The sequence below is a fragment of the Meleagris gallopavo genome, chromosome 4 (assembly GCF_905368555.1).
Source record: "Meleagris gallopavo chromosome 4, MGAL_WU_HG_1.1, whole genome shotgun sequence".
Lineage (NCBI taxonomy): Eukaryota > Metazoa > Chordata > Aves > Galliformes > Phasianidae > Meleagris > Meleagris gallopavo.
This window is the reverse complement of record NC_139407.1, coordinates 15718180-15741516: the sequence shown is the minus strand read 5'-3', so window position 1 is coordinate 15741516 and position 23337 is coordinate 15718180. Positions and strand designations below refer to the sequence as shown.

At 35.9% G+C, this 23337-nt stretch overlaps 1 protein-coding gene across 6 annotated transcripts in view; it reads right to left on the bottom strand.

Annotated features, from left to right (window-relative positions):
• Positions 1–23337, bottom strand: part of CCSER1 (coiled-coil serine rich protein 1) — a 623472-nt gene that overhangs the window by 496728 nt on the left and 103407 nt on the right. For all 6 annotated transcript variants that reach the window (XM_085222271.1, XM_085222272.1, XM_085222270.1 and 3 more), the window contains one exon: positions 4973–5066. In XM_085222271.1, coding sequence (XP_085078397.1) covers positions 4973–5066 — 94 coding nt within the window. The remainder of the gene's footprint in view (positions 1–4972; positions 5067–23337) is intronic.

Genomic DNA, 23337 nt, shown 5'->3' with positions numbered 1-23337 from the left:
TGCAACAGACCAGTCTGGATGCACAGCTAATCAATACTGCACTCTGCAACAGACACTGTGTGCTCCAGAGCCCAAAGCAGAGGTGAGCACACATGTACATCCAGTACCACCAGCTCTTACTAACATCTGCTGAGCTGCTCACTGTACATCCCAGGTATGCACAGATGTCTTTGTGGGAAGAAAAAAAAATGTAGCAGGACAACTTTGATGACATGTATGGCAGATAGTGAAAAAATCACGTGACCCTCATTGGCTATACATTTTTAAGTTATTGTAGAAGGTAGCTATTTACTGCTATATACTGGTAACTATTAAAACAACAGAGCAAGACAACAAAATATTTGTTTTTTTTCAATAAGCTATGCACAACATAAGCAAACCTCATCCACATAAATGTGTACCTACCACACTAATGGATTCTCCTTATATTCTTATATTCCTTCATATTCTGCTTATATCACTGAAGATAAAGGTCTTCATTATATATTTGATTAATCAATAACTTGGAATCAAATCATGTTTCAACAGGGAAAACAAAAATGAATAAGGTTAAATTACTGCTGTCACTTTCTATAAGCAGGTCACAGTTTCCCGCTATAGAAACCACTAACTTAATTATTTTACAACAAAAAAATCAACACTGCAGTATATTTTAAAAGACTAATTTACTTAGAGTAATAAAAAAGCCCCCTCAAGTCTCATCACGTATGTCATACTATGTTTACTCTTAAGCATTCCAGCTCAAGAACAGTATGAGAAAACCTCAGTGAATCTAGCTGATTAATATTCTGCATTTGTAAGGAGTAGAGCTCTCAATTCACCAAGTATACATAAATGTTATTTTAATAAATTTCAAAGCAATTGTTAGGTGGGACAATAAAATGTCTCCATCTATAATCTCTTTCCCAGCAATGTAGGCTTAAAAACAGAAGCAAAAGCAGTAAATTAATACACACTAAAGGAGAGAAGGTCACAAATGAAGGATTCCAGAGTTGCAAGGCCATGGTAAGTCCTGCAGAACACAGAACTTTACATTCAAGGTAGAAGCATTTGCAAATCAGGTTTGCAAATCTTCAGACAGAATGGCTGGGGCTGCAAGAGACTTCAAAGGTCATCCAGTTCCAAACTCCTGCTGTGGGCAGAGTTGCCAGCAACTAAATAAGGCTGTCCAGGGCCCCATCCAACCTGACCTTGAACATCTCCATAGATGTTAAATTAAAAAGTTAAGGAATTTTTATTTATTTATTTCAATTTCTAATACTAATCACAGTTCATAGTGCCTTCCTGCAGGAATCGTACTTCATGAAGATAGTCTGGAAGGGCAACCAGAGAACAGACAAGAACACAAAAATTTATCTGGGGAAAAGAATAATTATTATTATTTTTAAAAGGGAAAAAAAAAGGGGGGGGGGGGAAGGGGAGAGAGGGGAGGGCGCAAAAAATCTCTTTTTCTACGTTTTAATTCATACACAGCTTTGCTTTACAGAGCAATGTTCTCTATCCTGCCAATTAGTTTCTCCTCTTTTAAAATGCATTCCTAAGTACAAATTTCTTCCAGAAATTCTTCCAACAGCATTTCATTTTCTACTCAAAAACAGTCACCAAAATTAAGATCAATAAATCATAGTTGTTTCATTAAACTATCAACTCACTGTCGACTTCAGCAGAAAAATCCAAGACATATCCTCATCCTAACAACTACTCTTCCTTTCAATAACAGCAGATAAAAAAAAACAGAAGCACTCGTGAATCACGGTTTAACTAACATGTCTTTAAAAACCTGGACCTCCTAATGACAGGTTAGAGTCAATCTGCCATTAAACAAAAGATCAAATTTACTAAGTGTAGTGTTACACTTGAGAATTGCTATGTTTCAATGTTACAGCTAGCTGCATACAGCCTCCTAACCAAGAAACATTTTGGATATTTGAGTCAAGATGTGATGATTGTACCCATACAATTTGTCATCTTAGAGATTATTTTAGGCTCTTGAAGAATGGGAACTTAACTGATTCATTAGCTATCTCTCAGTAAGAGAAGGAACTAAACTCTTTTTCCAATTACATCTCATCATATTTCAACATATTTGTTAAATTACCAAGCTGAACTTCTCTTGGAACATTTCCCATTAAAGTCATTCCCCACAGATTTTCTCATAAGGAGGCCAAGTGTAGCAGTGGGGCACAAGTAAATCGTAATAAAACTAAGACCGATGGCCCTAACCTAATAAATGCTATGATCAGAATCATTATGTGGAGCATAATAGGATTTTTATTGCACTACATTCACAGTAGCATTGGTAAGTTAGGCTTCAGGAAGACAAAGTTAAGATTACTATGCAAAAAACAGCATTTTTTTTTAACGTTCATGTCATATTTTTATACTAATCAATGCTCCCATTTTGATAAGAGAAAAAAGTATATGCAGTAACTTCCACCTGATCACAACTACAGTACAACACTCATGGGAATGTCAAACATAAAGACCCTTTTATGTAGGAGAGGAACTTAATGAACTTGTTATGAACATAAACATGTGTTGCTGAAGTCTATATAACATGGGCAGTACGTGCCAGCAGAGAAAATGAGGTTCACAGGTCTGTATGTCTGGGATTGTCTTCAATAATTTTTGGTGAAGCAAGCCATAGACTAATAATCAAGCCCATTGCCTTAAGGAAGCTTTTACAAGTCCAAAAAATCAACTAATATCAAATACTACGTAAATTATCAACTCCTGTTTTCAGATGGTGTATATACTCAAAGAATTAAAATAGCTCTGGATAACGAGCCAAGAGTAGAAAGATTACATATCATATCACATCTCCACTGAAATTACTTTTCCATCAAGAATAATGTCAAGCATTATGATCTTAGCTTTTCCACAGGCTGCTGCAAATGTTTTACAATAATGCAATGGACATAACTATTCTGTCACCATTAATTCAGAGCTTTATAAATACAAGGGCTGCTCTGAATGCAATGCCACCTATACTATTACGTTGGCTACAACAACATCAGTTGGTAGTATGGCAATAGAGAATGAATCTTACAAACAGTATTCCCTTACATTTTGTTGCCATGTGACAAATTGCAGTAGAGGGGCAGACTGATATAATGGTGTCTGGCAATGGAAGTGCAGAGGTAGCAAAAGTATGGAATTTAAGTACTCCATGCAGAAAAAATGGCAACCATTAATATTTATCAATGCTTGCTGAACGTTTATGGAGATGAAACAGTGGATACGAGCACAGTGATGTGGTGGATGGTGTGCTTCAGCAGTGGTGACAGTGAAAAAACATGCTATGTTCCAGACGTTCATGTAGATTTTTATGAGCATGGAATGTAGGTTCTTGTTTATCGTTGGTATAAAAAAAAAAATAAATAAAAGATACATAGCTAATAGTAATGACTATGTTCAAAAAATAGCATTTTGTGGATAAGAATTTGCTCTATCAAATATTTACGTGGTTCTTTCTATCTGCTGTAGTTTCCATGGAAATAAATAGGAGGCATTACTTTTGAAGCAACGAATGTACGCAAAGTAACAAAATACAAACAAGGCAAAGCACATGCTAGAGAATATTATTTATGGAAAATGATTCTTCCAGTTAACTTGTCCACAGTGGGCCCAGGAATTAATCACATTTAAGCACTATGATTTCTTATAAAAAGGTGTTTTGTTTTGTTTTGTTTTTTCAATCCACGTTTCTTCACCCATGTGTTCACTTTCTATAACCCCATAGTAGCATTACTCACTCCTGGTTTAAATGACTTTTGAGTTAGTTTTATCCTCAAACTTTTTAGCTCTCAATTATTAAGGAAACAAGTTATTCAGGATTACAAATATTGCTTTTACAGCCCTCTATACTACTCTTCTTTTTATCAAATATAATGAGACAAGTGTCTTTGTCTTTTCCTTTAAATAGATATGTAAACAGGCTTACAGTGGCACAACACAGTGGTTAAATACAAACATCATAGAACTATCATGCAGAGAAAAATGGAAACAGGAGTACAATTCAATCAGCAATGCTATATCTATAATAATTTCCTGCATAAATGTGCAGCAAAAGAGAGAGCAGAACTGAAGACATTGCACGCCTGCAGGAATAACTGTCAGAAACTCCTCTTCCGCCTGAGTCTCCATAAATGTACAGTAGGGATACATACATTTGTGGATGGAGAAAGAAAGGGTTAGAAAATAGCAAGTGAAAGCAAGGGTCATTGTTATTGTGACAGTGTCACTGTCATGTCACCGTCATAAGAAGCATGTCACTGTCATAGGAAGCATCACAATGGAGTACAAACTCAGAGCTCTACATTGTGATCAAGCATAAATCTCACATGTTTTATGCTCCTTGAGTCTTTTGGAGTTACTGGGACTTACTTGCTTATGGAAAAAGGAAGGCAAGATTCCCTACTGCAAGTGCCCTTATTTACCAAGAGCTTGGGAAAATCTGTTCTAAAATTCTTTTGAACACATTGAGAGTTCACCATGGCTATTGCTATTAATCAATGCAGTGCACGAAAGCAATCATGTTACACTCAAGTCAAGGCCTCCTTATTTGAAGCATGTTATTCCAGCAGGCACGAAATCAAGTTACAATTGTATCAGCAATAGTTTTTTTTGTGTTTGTTTGTTTTGCAACACTCTGTGGCAGAAGTCACTCTAAATATCTAGAAAACTAAGCGAGTCTGCCTTTGGTGCTGTGTAGTTACAAGAAATTTTTACAGGTACAGAATAATTCCATTTAATAATTGACCACATGAAGGCAAAAAGCAATGTTAAAGAGTACCTTTCTGTCAAAAGGCACAGGTATTTACAAATCAAACTAATAAATGCATACTGCTCCCTACCTTTCTAAGGAAATGACTCTGTTATTTCCAAGTAATTGTATTGAACACATTTCCAGATTTCGTCTTTCTAGAATAGTAACATCTCTTTGAAGATATCCAATATTTCTCAGTCTTACCAGTACGATGGTGATGTTGCTCTTCTAGGAACTCCAAATCAAGCATTAGGTCATCTTCATCTAACTCACAGGAACCCAAATTATTCAAAACATCCTAATAAAAACAAAACAAATAAGCAAAAGTATTTAAACAGATGAGTCTAAATCCCTTTTGCACAATCAAACCTGGAAAATAAGTTTAAGAATTTGCTCCAGGAAATTCTTCTATTTACATTTGACTAGAGAGAAAACAGTACAAAATACTTGGCCAAATAGAGATGTATTTGTCACTATTCTCTGTTTCTCAGGATCTTGAATATCTAAAGAGGGAAAAACAAACAAAACAATACAGAAGCAAGCAGAACACAAAATTATCAGTAGCTGTTTCTCATTAAATTTTGGAATTCTAATCAGTATCTGCTCTAACTAAACAGAGATCTATAGTTCTGTTCATCTAAGGCATAAAGAGACACAAGTACAGAATTACTGGAAAATCCAGGTATGATCAATCAATTCATGAATTTTGAAGTATTCGTGTGAACAATAAAGGCTTACAGTGACAGAGAAGAAAGCCTGACTATGTGGTGTGGCTCCTTGGGTCCCCAGTCTCTTTTTGTGATTTACTGTGTTTGCAATCATCTGAGGTAATCATTTTCTCTAGTCCCTCTCCTGACTATGGAAAAGAAGGAGAACAGGCTATCATTTTCTCCAGTCTCTATCAATCTAAATTTGTTGTACTCAAGGGACGAAAACAGGTTACATTTTCCTCCCATTAATGTTTTTATTCTATGATCAAGAATCTATAATTAGTATGATATGATTAAAAGGAAAATGCTTTGAAGTAAGGGAAATTAGCACTATCATATAACATCAGGTGTATGTAGTGCATTTCTTCTGACATGATAATATCATGACACTGATGATTTTCTCTAAACCAAGGTAGGACCTGCATTCTGCAGGTAGCATTTTGTTTGAAAATCTTGAAGTGATAACAGAACAAGCATGATTCTTTGGTCATTCACAGAGGAAAATACACATTGGACTTGTCCACAATACATTGGCACTACACACATGCCTTATGTTCCCCATTCAAATCTAAATCAAACGCTGGTTTTCAGAATGGAAAAGATCAGGTGATTGTTTCAGTGCATCAAGCTGCTTTTGGGGGCTAGAGATCCCTACAGATATCCTGCTGTAGGAAAAGCAAAGAAACATAACAGCATTATACCGCAAACTAGCAAAAGCCCTTTATGACTTCAGTTCCAACCATACTTTTTCATGTTCCTTCTAATTCTTTCAAGTATTTTTCCCCCATAACAGATGTCAGTTCCTATTCACACACAAAGCTTACATTTATTCAACTCTTTTGAGTAATAATTTCTTTAAATTCTATTTTCCACTCTTTCAAAAACAACATATAGGCAATACAAGGACCTCTTGCATCATCTCGCTTGCTTTCCACTAGCATAAGAATACCTCTTCTGAAATGCAGAACCCATTGTTAATGCTCTTCTTATATTTACAGATACCAAGCACAGAAAGTAATAATTGTCAAGTGTAGAAATCTCCCAACAATGAACAAGCAGTGCTGTATGCATCACGACTGTTTCAGTTGCATCTAACACAGAACATCTTATTCCTTTTATCAGAGAGCTGCCGGCAAGCCTTCTTCATAGAAACTATTTTCTTCAAGCCAACATAATGCAGACTTTCAATAACCAAATTACTTATTACAATCCAGTACATAAGCATAGTAACTACATAGAATACAGGATATAGATGCATTGTGTCAGGTTATGGTACCCAATACCTACACTGACACACACCTTTCTTGTCTGGATTTATGTTAGCAGGTAACAAAGCCAAAGAAAAACTAGCTTAATTAAAAAAAAAAAAAAAAAGTTTCTCTGTATTAAACCAAAGCAAGACAACATGCACTGCTCAGTGTTATAGATAGCCAAAAACTTAAGTCTCTTCTAAATCACTGTTGGGGCTTGTGGAGTACTCAAGACTGAAAATGTCATTTAGGGTTAATGTGATAGTAGCCAAATACTTCACAAAATATAAGCAGCAAGGCACTACTAGAATTTGTTTTCTGTTCTAAGAGACATGACTGAAGTACCTCTAGTCCAACTGTTTTTCCAGAAGGAGAATCGATGGTTATCCATACAAACATGCAGAAGAACTTCTTTACAGTAAGGGTGATCGAGCACTGCAACAGTTTTCCCAGAAGGATTACAGAGCCTCCTTGTGGAGATATTCAAGACTCGTCTAGACACCTACCTATGTGACCTATGGGAGGGAACATGCTTTTTAGGAGGGGGCTTGGACTCCATCTCTGGGAGGTCCCTCCAAATCTTGCAATTCTGCGATTACGTCAAGTTAAGAATAGATTAATGTAACAAAATAGCATCTAAACAATGGAAGAACTTATTGTTCACTTAATTTAGACACTACTAGTCAGTCAAAATAATATATACTCAGAGAATGTACAACTTATTTCATTTCTACGTTGTTTTATAAATAAAAGCATTCCACTGAAAAAGTCCAGAAGAAAAATGCCTGCAATTTTAAACTTCTAAAAGCTTTTCATGTCAGTACTGATAAGCAGCAAAAAAGATGAAATATACAGGCTTGTTCCTTAACATTATTTTATATATCACAGTCAACCAAATTAATCCATATTGTTAGCCATGCTAAACATCCTTTGATCTTCTCCGTAGCGATAGTAATGAGCATGGTTTCATTCTAATTGGATATATATATGCTACACCTTGTGCAATCATGCACGGGTGGAAATCTTGGGAGACTGTCTGCAATCAGTAGAAAATACAGTGATTCACTATATTAGGCCTCATCTTCTAAGCTGAAGCAACTCCACCAGGTGACATGAACTAAGATCAGAAAGTTTGTATGTAGGGCTCCTTTATACGTACAAATGAACACTTGACAGAGGGAGTTTCTCTAGCTGCTAGAAGAAATGTGTCTATTCTGTCAGATCAGCAGCCTCTTTCTTCTCCTTATCCACTACCAAGGAAGAATACTGACTTGCAAACAGTTGCTCCACAGATACAGATTCAGGAATGCATAATAGTACATCCAAGAAGAGGAGCAGTAGTTTGCTTCCAAGATCTGTCCTAACATTAATATTTTTCTGAAAACATGTACATTTATAGTAAAACAAAAATACTTCAAAACTGGTCTGCCCAATGCCACAGAACAGCTCAGACGTGTCTTCCACTCCTTTGCCTCCTTGCTAGGTACCATTATTCCCCACATCTCCTTTGTTGCTATGACAATTAGTAAAAATTGTAATTTCTTTTAAAACTTAATACCTCTTGACCCTCTTTTCATTCTCCCACTACTGCTACTACAGTCTTTGAAGATTAACATAATTAAATAACAACAACAAAAAAAAAAGAGCGATAGAAAAAAGAGAGGTTGAGTCTTAAATAACAGCAAGTAGCTTAAAGGCATTGTCACAAAGAAAAAGAAACACTTCCATCAAGGTCCCAAGGAAATGTCTGTTGTCTATTTATGGTGATAGATCATGTATTTATTTCCAGAAGTAAACTGTTTAGTGAAAGCAGAAGCTCTGCAGCAAAAACCTCTCGACTTTCTAATAGCCCCTTTATAAGCCTTGAAAGGCATTTTCTACTTTTGTGTCTCTTTGCCACGACTTCTAGCACTGTTTTGCCTTTAAAGTGCATCAGAAATTTACATGATGGTGCTTTTTCCTTCCAATTTACTAAACTATTCCTCATACTGCAACACCTATTTCTCTGCAGCAGCATCAGTAACTACAACTCAAGACAATATTCAGTGGTATATTTCAGTTATTTTTTTATTAGCAATTTTGGCATTAAAGATTATAGCAACAACAAAACCTATAAACTATTTTTTTTTTCATCCAAATGCTAACTATCTTATTCAAATCACTGGCATGGGTGATATTCAGTTTAGAAATATAACCTCAGAATACTTTTACTATAAAAGATATGCAGTGACTCATATTGATATATAACAGAAAAAGCTGAAACATAACAGAGATAGAAAAATCTTCCCTGAATTGTATGCTTATTCAGCATCACTGAAAGGGACCTTCCTTCCAATCTTGAGTTCCTTCCCTACTTCTTTTTCTCTTCCTAGCTTCCCTTCTTGTAATCACTACAAGGAAATTTAATGTGCAGTATATGAATTCTCTATCCTTTTCCAGAATAGTCAAGTACTTCAATACTTCTTGCCCTGTTGCAGCTCAGAGTCTACAACTTCTAGGAAGTTTGAAAGCTGCAATAAATAATAACAGTCATGGTAATAAGTACATATGAAGTGCCCAAGGTAACTAAACTCACATCTATTGTTAGTAAAACAACAAAAAAAACAGATAACATTTTATTTATGAAGCCCCTTTTATGATGATCTAGCGTTATTATTCCAAGTAACCAATTTATACACCTAGTAAAATTACTTCTTATGGAATTATTCTACGATCATTTAAAAAGTTACTACCCCCATATTCAAAAATGACAATAAAACATTCATACGAATATGAAAATACACAAAAGTATAGTATTTTATCAAGCAATAATATTCAGTCCTAAAATGGACCTATCAAGATCATACAAATTCTACAATATGCATAAACAAGACAGAAAATCCATGTGTAAAACTGAACTTTTGCAACTAATGTTGGAAACCAAGATGAACAATTGGTTTTAGAGGACAAAAAGGCCTATTTTAAACATCCCAAAACCAACAGAGCCAAATAAAAGATTCATTTCTTTATGTTCGCACATATTTTTGTTCTCATCTTCCCTGCTTCTAAACACAGTAGACAAAGGTTCTCTGTCATTAGCAGCATCTTTGGAGAGTTGTATGCATTATTCTGTAATTTTATTGTAATTAGCATGCAGTCCCTATTCAATATCATGTTCAATGGCTTGTGTTCCCTTTTATTTTTTATGCCGGTATCTTGAGGGAGGCTCAGCACTGACATATTTCTGTGTTTCAGCAAAGGGATGCAGGCTGTTTCCTGACCAGTGCTTTCATATCTCCACACACAGGTTGCTACTGGGACCTGGCATTTTCTTGTGTTTTCAGGTTTCTTTTCTCAAGTAAGAGATTTCCATTCTATTACAGTATAATCAAATTGCAACAAAATCTTGACCATTGCTTAGAAATAGTTTAAGATCTTTGAGATCGAGGCCCTGTAAGCAATTCGATGAAGCAACAAGACTGAAGCATCCACACATTTACAATTACACTGTTCATTGGTATTTGTCAGTCATAATGACTGACGATGGTATTCACAAAAGTCAAGGAAAGCTAATTGGGATTATACGTACATTGATATAATCTTACTCTCATGAACTCGAATACGCAGGGTACATTTTAATCATTAATGTTGCTTTTGCACAAGGAAGCCTGAAGAAAAGCTGTCAAACTATGATCTGTGCTCAGCAAACACACTAAAGAACTGCTATTTTTCCTAGAGCACATTTTGCCATGGTCCTTCCTCTAGTGTGTGACTGGGCAAAATCCTCATTGCTGCCAGAATTCCAATCGTGTGCATGAGCTTTGTTCACTGGAGTCCCATTCTGAAACACTTATCAACAGCGGCTTCATTTTACACAGATCATTTTTTCCTCGAGAATCTCTAAACCCATTTTCTGCCAACTTTAGACTATAAGGAAAGCCCTAAAATCCAGAGGAATCATTTTTTAAAGCTTTTTTTTTTTTTTTTCCTGGTATAATAGCCTGTGACTCACTGCTTAAGTGATTATGTAGGGAATCACTGACATTTCAAAGATAGATTATAACTACAAGAAATTAAAAATAATAAAAGTCATTTTTCTGAATCATCTTCCTCTGTGCTGTTACTCTTACCCGTTTTCTGAACAAAGATTTTCACATCTTATTCTGTTTTGTTTTGTTTCCAAGTATAAGGGCTTACTACTCAAATCTCCCGATTGAAATGAGGCACTGCAAGAGAGTTAATCAAATTACTCTTCGAAAGAAAAATAGCCTGGTATTATATGCATAGTAGCATTTTAGTATTTAACATAATAGATTCCTTATCTTCCCTCCATAGAAATATATGTGGAGGGCTATTTGAGATCAATCCTTTTGAAAGAGCAAAAAGAAAACACACTCTAGGGAGAATAATTTGATTCTGTTGTAAGAACACATGTATGACAATTCACCTGTATCTACTCAGGGTCACTGCATATCTGATGCTGGAAAAGATCAGAATTAAACACTTATTTCAAGTCTCAAATGATTTCTAGAGACTGCCAAAAGATAGTACTTCATCAAAATTGTACTCTGCAAAGAAACCTAGCATATAATCAGCATAAAAATGAAAACTCCGAGATATACTCAAGGAAAAAGAAAGACCTTGAGCTATTTAAAGTAATGTTAACTCCTAGAACTGTACCTGAATAATTCATGGACATAATGAAGTATTTCTCCTTCTGCACTCTCCCACATACTTCAAAGAGAAAATGAAAGTACGTGAAATCCAGCAAACGCAATCTTTGCCAACGATATAAAAATCTCTGTATCAAGTGTAAAGCCTCTGCATGCTTTTCATATACCAAGAGCATTTTAAAAGTGCTGTATTAGTCTGAATAGCACCACCCAAAAAGCATGTTATTCTCTAGTCACATATACAAGAAACATCAGAAAGGTAGAAAAAACATCTTGTACCATTTGCTATGAACATTTTCTGCAGCTAACATGGAAATTCATTTATATTATAAATTAACGTGCCCCGAAGAGCAAAGATTATCAGAGGAGGAAACTGTTCAACTACACAGCTCAGATCCATCATACTACTCTTCAAAATATTTTTGCACATGTATTTTTAGCTATGCAAGGAAAGCACACTGTTTTCCAACCTATCCTTGTTTCTGTCCTTTGGATTCTCTCTGTGCACTAAATCGACGTCTGCAATGATGCTCCTTTTGCCTGAACAATTATAAATAATGGACTCTTTTCATGTCTCAGTTTACACTCACCCGCACAGGGTTCATTCTGCTGCAATACGATCTGCTTACTGAAACCACAGAGGAGTAACACAACACAAAGCCACCGCTGGCAGCTGGAGTTGACAGTGCTGCTGTCAGGCCATACAATGTGGTGTCAATCAGGATCAGACCACAAAGGGAATTGGCACTTACCTTCTAAAGTCCATGGGAAAAAGCATTAGAGCAAGAAATATGTATATATACACAACACCAACATTCTTTCTCCTGCGTTAATCAATTTTCCTCTCACTAGAACAGCAGATATGGAGATGCACATATGGAGATGATACTTCATAGGGTACTTCGACACCCAGGGGCAACCAGCACCTTCCTTACCCTCCTACCACAGACTGGCAGCTTCTCTCCTGCATAACACACCTGGAGAGACTAGCAGCCCATGCAAATACATTTTCTGTTCTTTGGTCATCCACACACTACAACTCTGTGGAGGATAATATGCAGGTAAAAGTCTAAGATAGGACATGAAACCAGAGCAAGCCCTGGCTCCAAAATTAAGATTGCCTATGATCTTAATCATAAATGAGAAACATACAAGATCCCCACCCCTTAATCCTGGGGAGAAGATTGAGAGGCACAAAACCACCAAGGATGGGCAAGGAACGAGGCAGAAGAAGATGCTAAACACATTGTTTTCAGCTTTCAACTCTGGAGAGAGCAAGAGCTTTCTGCTACAGTCTCATTGAGGGAGGTGCCAAAGACCATAGCCATCCCCAGCACCTGTATCCTGGAGAAACTGCCTCATTTGCCAGTCTCTAAACAGCCCCATCACTGCAATCTCTAATTACCATACAGGCTTGCACACCCATTTGCAACACACAGGGTAGCTGCACAGCCAAATAGCCCTTACAGAACTGGGAGGCAACAGATGCCCTCAGCGTTTAAAATTTGCTGTCCTTTCTGCTTCTATTAAAGCATTTAAATGAATGCAGGTTCAAGTTAACTCCTAAATTAGAAGCAGTTCCTAACAAAGCAGCACTCACTTAACATTGAATTACCTATCAAGCAATAGTATATGAAAGTAAAAGCCACATATAAAATGTGTACACGCTTCTCTGCATCAGAAAGCTTAAGATTTGAGTGTGTGAATAAAAGGAAAAAGAAAACATTACAGTCAGAGGTATTTCACTGCTTGTTTGCCATTTTTTCAAATAATTCTAGAGTGCACAGATTCACTTTCACTGTAATAGAATCACAATTGGATCTTCTGCATTGGAAAAGAAAAAAAGATACATACATTTTTCATGCATCAAGCTATAATTTTCACAGTTCTAAGAAAAAAAATCTTCTGTTGAGAAAGTATGAAAATGTATTCAACTAAATGAAATAAAACTTCAAAATGACCAAATAAAGCCGCAGACAAACATATATATGCTTTCCTCCCAGCAGAGGGACACATCTGCAAAACATAATTTGCTTTGGATTAGTTACTGTTTTTACAGCTTTTGTAATAGGCAAAGCACTATGTAAGTGTTCAAGTACAGTCATTAAGATCATATAGCTTTGGGAAAGTTTTCTACATCTCCTGTGCCAGATTTTTCTGCCAGACACACAAAGCTCCTTTGGTATTTGTATTGTGCATTCATATTGAATACACTTCAGTTTTTTCTGTGTTTGTACATACTTTAGGGATGCGTGTATGACAGGTCATTCAACACATGGATTGGTCAAATAAATTTTTCCAAAACCACTGAAATTAAACACAGGACTTAAACCTGCCTTTGGGCAAATGATATTGAGTACTAGAAACTTCTGGCTCTATCCTGGTAGCACCCAAGTCTATGCCTCAGCCAACATTTTAAGAGTCAAAGATCAAACCTTTAATCAGAGTTGGATTATATTTCTCTCTTTTCTTGACCAGGACAACACAGGAAAAAAAAAAAAAAAAAAAAAGTAGCCATGTAAATAGGTAGGAGCTGTCCTTACTAAAAAAAATAATAGTAATTAAATTCAGGGGATACAAGAGGCAGAACCTTAGAATTTGCAATCTTGGTAATTCATCCCTGTTCTAAGAAGTAAATCTTAGCAATCTCTTTAAAGAACGTGTTGGGTTTTTTTTGTTTGTTTGTTTGTTTTGTGCGTGTGTGTGTTTTGTTTTTGTTTTGTTTTTTTTTGTTTGTTTTACAAACCACTGAAGAACAACTCACCTTGTCTGGCAGAGACAGTGTACTGACACAGTGGACTTCAAGACTCATTTCTCCAAACAAATCCTACATTGATTACAATGAGCTTTTAGCACTTCCAAAAAACAACACAGGAAAAGGTATGCATGTGGTATCGAGCTCAAGATTTTATCTATTATTCCCATCAGTAATCTTCTTTCCAGATGTCACCATTCTAGAGGAATCAGAACTTTTAGATGCTAAATGAAAATAACCTATTTTATGCGTTTACCATTACTTTATTTCTAAAAGGCTATGTGCTCACTTCATTCAAAAAAGTAAAAAGCCTTATAAACATTTTTAAATAAATAAAATATTTTTACAAAGTAATGGGAAAACGCAATATTTCTTTCCTCTCAATATTACCAAAAGACAATGCAAGGCTGAACCGTCTGTTTCTAATTCTCATTTGTAGACTGTAATATTGGTGATAAATCACCAAAAATTGAGCCCTGTAAATGAAACCACAAGTGACCCTTTACTATGACTTTGTTAATACAATATCATAATAGATATGCTATTGCTAATAGTATTTGAATTCTTTCTGTTTCCATGGTAACTTTGACCTACGGCTGCTCTGGTAAACAGGGTTTTAAATCATTCTTTGAGAAAGGCTTCTGCTGAAATGTCATTTTTCCACTACTGAATATTTTTCCCAGTTTCTTTGTTCTGTTCTTTTTCATAAAGAAAAGCTGTACGACAATTACTGATTAGTTTAGCTATTGCAACTGAATGAGCTGTGAAGTGGGAACTTGAAGAGGCGAGACATCTTGTAACAGATTTCACTTAACATCTGCAGTATGATATTCCATCTTGAAGGGGTACGTAAATCTCACAGAAAAAGGAAAAACAATCCTTTGTTGGACATTTTGGAACGCATACATTTCATGGGCTACCCTTCTATACTTTTAAAGCCTTGATGCTTAAAACTGTTCTCTTACAGTATCTATATATATATATACACATTTTCTTCTAACAAATACTTAGCCTTCCGTACATCAGAATGGAAGAAAATTATGAGACGAGTACACTGGTATCAGCCACCTGCCTTGTACATCTGAACTTAGAACAGCCAAATGTGTGGATTCAGCTGCCTGTCATCTTGCCATCCAACACTATTAACAACTCACAGACTCTGGTTGAGTCAAAGTATTAATCCCCAAAAAAACCTGTTGATCAAGTCAGCATACAGACAGCTTTCTAAAAAGTATATACTTTTTTTTGCCACAAAACAAAACAAAGCAGCTTGGCTCTGCTCATAGATCTTTTGCATGAAATTTTATTTCCATTTATTTTGGTTCATTGTGGAACTTTGCTGTTTAAATGACATCTCCAAGATTTCTTTGACTTGTCCCATTCATCCCATAAATATAACTGAAATACTGTTCTTACAATAAAGAACGGCAAAGAAATAGCGTATTTTTGGTTTAAAAGGAGAATGAATGAAAATATGAACTCAATAAACAAATTACTTTTGTGTTGAAGGCTCTCTAGATGGGCATTAAATATCATAAATCAAGTCACAGAATTCTTCATCCTGAGCACACAAGTATGTTATTTACGCAAATGGAGATGGACAGCTTATTACACTAACTGACAAGTTAGATGTCAGACCTTAAATATTTACGAAAGACTTAGCTTTACTAAAAAGTACTCCAAAGCCCTTTGTCACTAATCAGCATTTATGCATCTTCAGTACAGAGAGCAATTGAAACTCTCTGAGGTCATGGTGACACTGTTAGAAACTTTCTCAAATCATTATGAAAAAGGACTGTCATTATAATGATTTTCACTTGCCATGAATTCCCAGTTGCCTAATTTAGTAGGGTAGGAAGCAGTCCCCCCAGTACTAATTGGAATAAATTTTTAATTTAATAGCCTAATGCGCTCCAGTTTTTTTCTCCTTTCAGCAAATCAATGCTCTCATTATTTGTTAACAGCTAAGTGCTCAGGGCATACTGTCGAGAGGCCTAAAATAAGATAGTTTCTTGGTCAAAAGTTTAAAAAGAATCAGCAATGCATCCATCATAGGGTATGTTTCTTTAGAACAGCTCTTATTTTATTCTAGGAAGAAGGAAAAATCGGTCTTCTGTTTTGAATAGAATAGCAGTATATATAGGTTCAATTTAACTAACACTGCTGCTTAGTTCCCATTCTAAGAAGCTAATTGCTTAAAAATTCCAGACTCGTTCAGCATTACAAACAGAAGAAATGGGATGCTCTTGGACCGAGTTTCAGCAGCATGCACAAACACATCTGGATTTAAAACTTAGCAAGAAAAGATATTCAGCATGTATGAACACAAAACTGATCTTCAAATTTCTGCTAGAAAACTATGGGGCTCTTAAATGAGACACATTCTCAATGCCTCAGTAGTCTGAACATTATAGAAGAAATTGAATTATTACACAGAAAATATAGATACTGTCTTAATAAGGCAGTCTGCCTTGATTTTCAAATATTTGCAAGAATGTGGAAATGTAGGAAGTCCCAGGTTTGCTGTGTTGAAATACAGAATGACTCTAAGTCAACAGCTTACATAACAATGAGATTTAATTCATGTGCCTAACTTGCACTGGTCTTGAAAAAAGGTAGGAATTGAGCAACTTAGCTGACCAAAACATGTCTGTACAGATGTAAAGATGTATGGTTTAACATCTCACCTCAGGTCTGACAACTGTGACAATGAGGTCTGGAGTGGGACAGAGGCCGCACAGCCCACTGTTGTTGGTGAAAGTCATTTTATCTAAGCCTGAAGAGCAATTGTGTCTCTGTACCAAACATTGACATCGGTCTTGGCCTTGCCCTCTCCCTCACCTACATTTATTAAATAACACAAGCCTTGTTAAGATGCCTATCAGCACACATCCTAATCTCTCCTCATTAAGAGTACAAAATATGGTCCTCTGCCAACACTCTGTAGAGAGGGACCACTCCACTGACTGGAGTGGGTTGGTGGGTCAGACTCATCATCCTTTCCCCACTAGCAGGGATACCACTTAAGATATTGCACCTCTGTTACCATGCAATGACATGCGAATTCACAATCCAGCTGAATTGTTAGGCAACTACTAGCTGGCCTTGAGAATTAGCACCAACACAACTAATGAATTTTATCCGCATCAATTCCAAATCTGTTATCTGTCACCTCACTAAACTATCTATTTTTAACTGAACAAACCTTTTGCAGTGAAAGTTCTGGGGGCCTTAAGCAGTAAGGTGTTAGTGAATCTGTTTAACTGAAAGCCCTCGAGAGGACTCTGACAGGCAAATGTTGACTCTGGTAAGCGGCTATGCACATCACTCTATAGACATAAACAATTGATTATGTCTGAAACTAAGACTGGGCATAGCTACACATAGACTACTCTCTGAGAAGGGCTTCAGAAAGCAAGAGCGTACTTCCTGAGTCTCACAACTCAACAGGAGGGCTCCCCTAACTGGCCATGCGACAGATTTGTATCTTTAACACAACAGAAAGGACTAGTACTACCTAACACTATTTAGTGTAGGACTTCTATAGCATATCTATTGCACCAATATCAGTATCATAAAACTACGTAATTTTCTCCTGTGCCTTCATTTTAACTCATATTCAAATATTTCTTCAGTCAACAGGTTTTAAAGCTTTCATGTAAGGATTAGCAGACATTTTCATATATCCAAAAAAGGGTGACGCTCTTTCTTGGTCAATATTCTTATTTTTAATGTTTTTCTGTATCTAAGACTTCTGCAGCTGCTGTTGCTCTGAACATAAAATAAGAGGAAATTATAAAGACGTTTTGGGGACACGCAGTAAGATCTACATAAATATTACTTACCAGTGAATGTATTGAGCAAAAGACATCTGACCAGATATCAAAGCCTATGGGCTTCTAAAGCTTCAATTCTGTATGTAGAGCTTGGATTACGCCAAAAAATTGGTTTTCCGTTTACTGGAGTAATAAAGCATATACAACAACCACAATGAAGCCAATGTGTGTAAATGCTGTACTACTGTTCAGAACTATTCAGTATTATTCCCAGGTCTGCAATCTAAGTTTCATACTTTCATAGATGACAATTTATTAGTTTACTTTCCTCAAGAATAAGGTTCATATCATCCAATTGTATAAGATCTTCCTTGATATAGGCTTTTTTCCCCACTTCTCCCATGAATCTTTGAACCTCTATGACAACATCCAAAATTGGATAAGAAGGTAGTAGTCTTAAAAGCAAAATGTTGAAACTGAATGACAACAAATACTTGGATGGAAGAGAGAGATTATCACAGTGCACCTGCTATGAGCAAAAGTGATGTACAGATTCACATCTTACAATGCTAGTTATGAAACATCCTTTTTTACCTTGATTATTGTCAAATTCTCAGTTCAACTCTACATTTTTCAATGACATTGATCAACCCCTCCCAATCCACTTGTAGTTTTATGAGCTAGGGGGAATTTGAATATGTCTTGGCTATATGATTAAACAGTGAATATTATTGAATTACTTCCCATATACTAATTAATACAGACTTGCTGTTTTTAGAAGGTAATTCAGAGAGAGCTGAAATTACTTTGCAGACTGAAACTATTGCACTGCTGGAATCAGAAGGTAATCTTTGGCTTCTGCTCAAGCCTCATGTAGCCACACCAGGTGATTTAATTTCATCATTATGTCATTTATGAAAACTTTCAACCTGCACAGCTGACTAAAAATAATTTTAAAAAAAAATAAAAAGATTCCTTCACGTTGCCAAAGACTCTTAGACAGGTTTGTCTGTGTTGCCATATTAGTTTCCAAGACCCATTTCCTTTTCGAAACGTACTTGCATAATCACATGTAGCATTCTACTAGCAGAAACAACCAGTTTCTTTAATATTGCATCCCAATCGATCTTCACATGAAGTAGGTGAGAATCCAAAAGGGCAACAACCATATCATAAAAGGCATAAAAAACAGAGAGGCCTAATAGATGGCCAATTAGTTATGACTTAAACCACAAAAAGTAGCTGTGCCATATAGACACAGCAGCCCTATTGACAGGTTCAGGAGTGCAAGAACCAGATTTCTGAAAGTATGGGGCCAAGATACAAAACAAACAAACAAACAAACAAAAAAAACAAAAAAAAACTCCTAAGTATGAGCATCATAAACTAATTTCTGCTTTCATCTGTTCTTTTAGGGGATAAGAACGGAGACAAACATTAAAACTATTTCTGTTCTACTGGTGGCTATCTTGGTAGAATTGACTGCTGCTATTCAGACTACTCACAAAATTACGAAACTGAAAGATGTCATGATTTTGTTGTCTTCCTTCCTGTCAAGGTATATCAGAAATTAAAAATACAAGGTACCAAAGAAAATTTGACATTCTGATCCCTTGAGAAAAGCTCATTTTAATCTGTATGAATGTAAAAATTAAATGGTTTTTAAAAAAATCTTTGTGTACAGAAAGAAGCCATGCAGTGTTCTTTCCATACCAGTCATGAACAGAGTGAAAACTTATCATCTATATGATATTTCATGTGTTACCTTAAGAAGTAAAAGATAACACTAAAGATTCTTGGCCATTTTTCAGATAACAAACATGGAAAGTCTGCCAGTGAACATGTATTTGTGAAGTACAAAATAATTCTTGAAAATTAACTATTCCTATTATTTTACATGATTACATTAATTGACCTGTGGCTCATGGGCCATAATAAATCAGGACTCAGTGTTACAAAAGGTTTTGAATAATACTTCATGTGCTCTACCGTATGGGTTGGAATATTTTTCCAAGGCAAAGTAGATATATCTTTTTGGAAGAACAAAAACACAACCAGGCAATAATCTTTTATACACTGTGACACACTGCTTTAAAAAAGGTCTGAAGCAGCTTGGAAGGGCATTTGCAGGGGAACTGGAGCTGCTGTACAATTTGCTTTAGTACATATCTTGACAAATCTTCTGAATTAACACAGTCAATATTGTGTTTTTATCTGGGTTGGATATGAAACAATGGAAAAAAAAACAACTGGATATATTTTCCTGTTTTTTTTTTGTTTTTTGTTTTTTGTTTTTTTTTTTAGTTCAATAAGGCTATAAGCTAGGATCCAAACATTAAACCCAAGAAGCAGTATAATCTAAGGGAACATCAGTCAACTAAGAAATTGTTAGTTTTGATACACTTTATGCACTTTCTGCCTCATTACATCAAGTAATCCCTTCAATATGAAAGTTAAGTTTTCTCTCCTATTCTTTGTCTGTCTAGCTTATTCAAACAGAAACTCTCAAAACAAATGACTCTGTAAGTGACTTTTTCTCTCATATTCAGTAGGAGATTTAACAGGGACAATTTGCAGAGATCAGCAACCCCATCCCATTGCTCCATCCATCCTCTAGTTTATTATGGTCTTTTGATTATATGTGGGGCTTACCAGTATTCAGTTTTTAACTTCCTTAAGTTACCAGCAGGAATGTCAAAATACAGTGTTCATATGCCGCAAATGAGGACAAATTAATCTAATACTGAACAAAGAAAATTCACAAGGTATCGGAATTTTCTTTTTTGCAAGGTTTCATACCAAATGAAATTTAGATTGGATGTTCTGAAAGTAATGCTTCCTATTTATTTCCATGAAAACTACAACCAATGCAAAGAGCACAAAAACTCTCAGCTACAAAACATCACTTCTCAACATAGTCACAATCATTAGCTATGCATTTTTGTTAGCAACAAAAAAAGACTGCACGGTGCACACAAACATCTGCAGCAGTAGAGCTAATGCATTGCTTCACAGTTGCTAGGATTACGTTGCCCATGCAGTCCAGCTTTCACTGTGCTAATATCCACAGTTCAGACTGCATACATGTTTAGCAAGCATCAGTGAATGTCAACGGATGCCAATTTTTTTACATGGAGGAATCCGTTAACACAATTGCTTCATAAGCACTTCCATGTCAGAAACCATTTTGTCAGGCTGCCCCTCTGCTGCCATCTGTCACACAGCAACAAATTGTAATGAAGTATTGGCAGGAAGGTTCAGCCTCTGCTGCTGTACCACAGTTTGTACCTCTGACATCATGGGCCAGCATAATAAAACAGGAAACAATACTTTCAAAGCAGCCCTCGCAGCTCTTTCATTCCCATATGTCTGTGTGCTATCCTATCATTTTTTCCTGAAATGCCCTATGGGAAGGGGGGGGAGGCGAGAGGGTGTGGAAACAAGCCTCTTCTCTGTTATTCTCTGTTATGCAGCAATTCACTAGGATTATATTTCCCCTTTAAGGTACTGCATTGCTACTGAGCAACAACTTCTAAAGCGTGACAAATCCAGTTACATGTATGATCAACCTTACATTGATGAAAGACTCTGATACCATATTTTAATGCAAATGTTATGGGATAATGTGCTTTAAAATAGATTAGGACAAATCTCTCTGATGTAAAAATAAATCGAATGTGGTTTGACTCATATTCAGCAGGATAACTGCTCTGTGCCCCTTGGTCCCTCCAAGTCTGTGCCAGACATCATGGCTACAAGGTTCCAGCTTGACACAATTATACAGGGCTGTAACATAAGGCAGGATTTTGCTCGCCACAGTCATTCACCTGTCAAGCTTGCTCATTTGCAACCACAAGGACAACACACAACAAATTTCATAACATGACAGGTTTACCGCTTCCTGGCTCTGACAATAATGTTATCAGTAATAAAAGCCAAAGGAGCCTTCCCTGTCTTGGGCCTTGACTGCTGAGAAACAATACTATTTTGTTTGCTTTATCCACATGCCATAATACATTTTCCTATGCTGCAGTGTGGTATGCTTATACTAAATGCTTCCAAAGCATTATCAAATATAAATTATGTTTTCTTTATTTTGTTCAAATAACTATTTAAGTAGAAACACTTATCTTTCATACTGCAGAAGAAAGCAGACAGCCTTCAAGTTTGAGAGTCTGAGAATCACTTTATGGCTGTGTTTATTGTTACACAGAAGCCTACTGCCACCAAGTGACTAAGAGAAGACATTGATTTCAGTGTCTCTGAAATGTGCAGATTCTATAGAAAGCTTGGGGACCTTAACTGTGATGCATCTCTCTCCCCCCCCCCCAAAAAAAAAAGATCTTGAATTGCTGTTGATCATCTGTTTGCATTAATCAAAATTAATTTACAGGCAAAACAAGCAAAAGATACCCCTCCTGGATCTCTGAGAGACACAAACTGTGTATTGATACCTCAATACATAACTGCTTTCAATTTAAGTCTCAGGGTTCAGCATCATAACTCTAGGCTATACTGGAGAAGTACACAAATTCAAGTATTAATTCCATCCACAATTCAAGAACTAAATAATTACTGCTGTTATTAGTGGTAGACCTGAATCCACTCACAAACTTGCACATTGATTCAATATAGGACTTCCAAATGCATTCTCTAACGTACTTAGATTTGAACAAAACATATGCTTTTTCTTTTTTTACCTAGCAAACTAAAAAAAAAAAAAAGCATAGTTATATGGTACTGCCTTTCATCATTTATATTTCAAACTTTAATCAAAAAAAGCATTCTAGAAGTGATTTAGGAAGAATTATGTATATGCTTTTTTTTTTTTTAAATCCTCAGAACAAAGTGTCACTAATTTCTTGCATGGGAGTTCTTAAATCTTGTGAGGAAGACACTCTGCAAGCTCACCTTTTCTCTTTCTTCCTCAAAAAAAAAAAAAAGGATGATAATCAACCTTTTGCACCATATTCATTATATCACATCACTGTTCTAAAGCTCTGTTCAATTATCAACAAAAATAGTTGATCGGGACAGTGAACACCTATTTCACATTTTTCATATTTCTAGACAGTTTCTAGCACTAGTTGATGGTTTCAACTCAAGCGCAAAGCAATGGAAAAATAATTGCTTCAGCTTAGTTTTTACATACTCTAACTCTTCCTATTCAGCTCCGAAGAAAAATAACAGCCTATCATATAAGCAGTCTTATTGTACTCTGAGCCAGCAGTGGGCAAAAAGACATTAACTATAGCTTTTATTTTTTGAATACAAGATAGTAGTTAAATTCTCTGTCAAGTTACCTCTATTCATACACTGTCTGTGCACTCAGAAGAAAAGCTCCTAATTTAATCTATGCAGTCTAATTAAACTATCTTTGCTGCTCGTAGCTGATAATACAGTCCTTAACACAATTTGATAGAAAT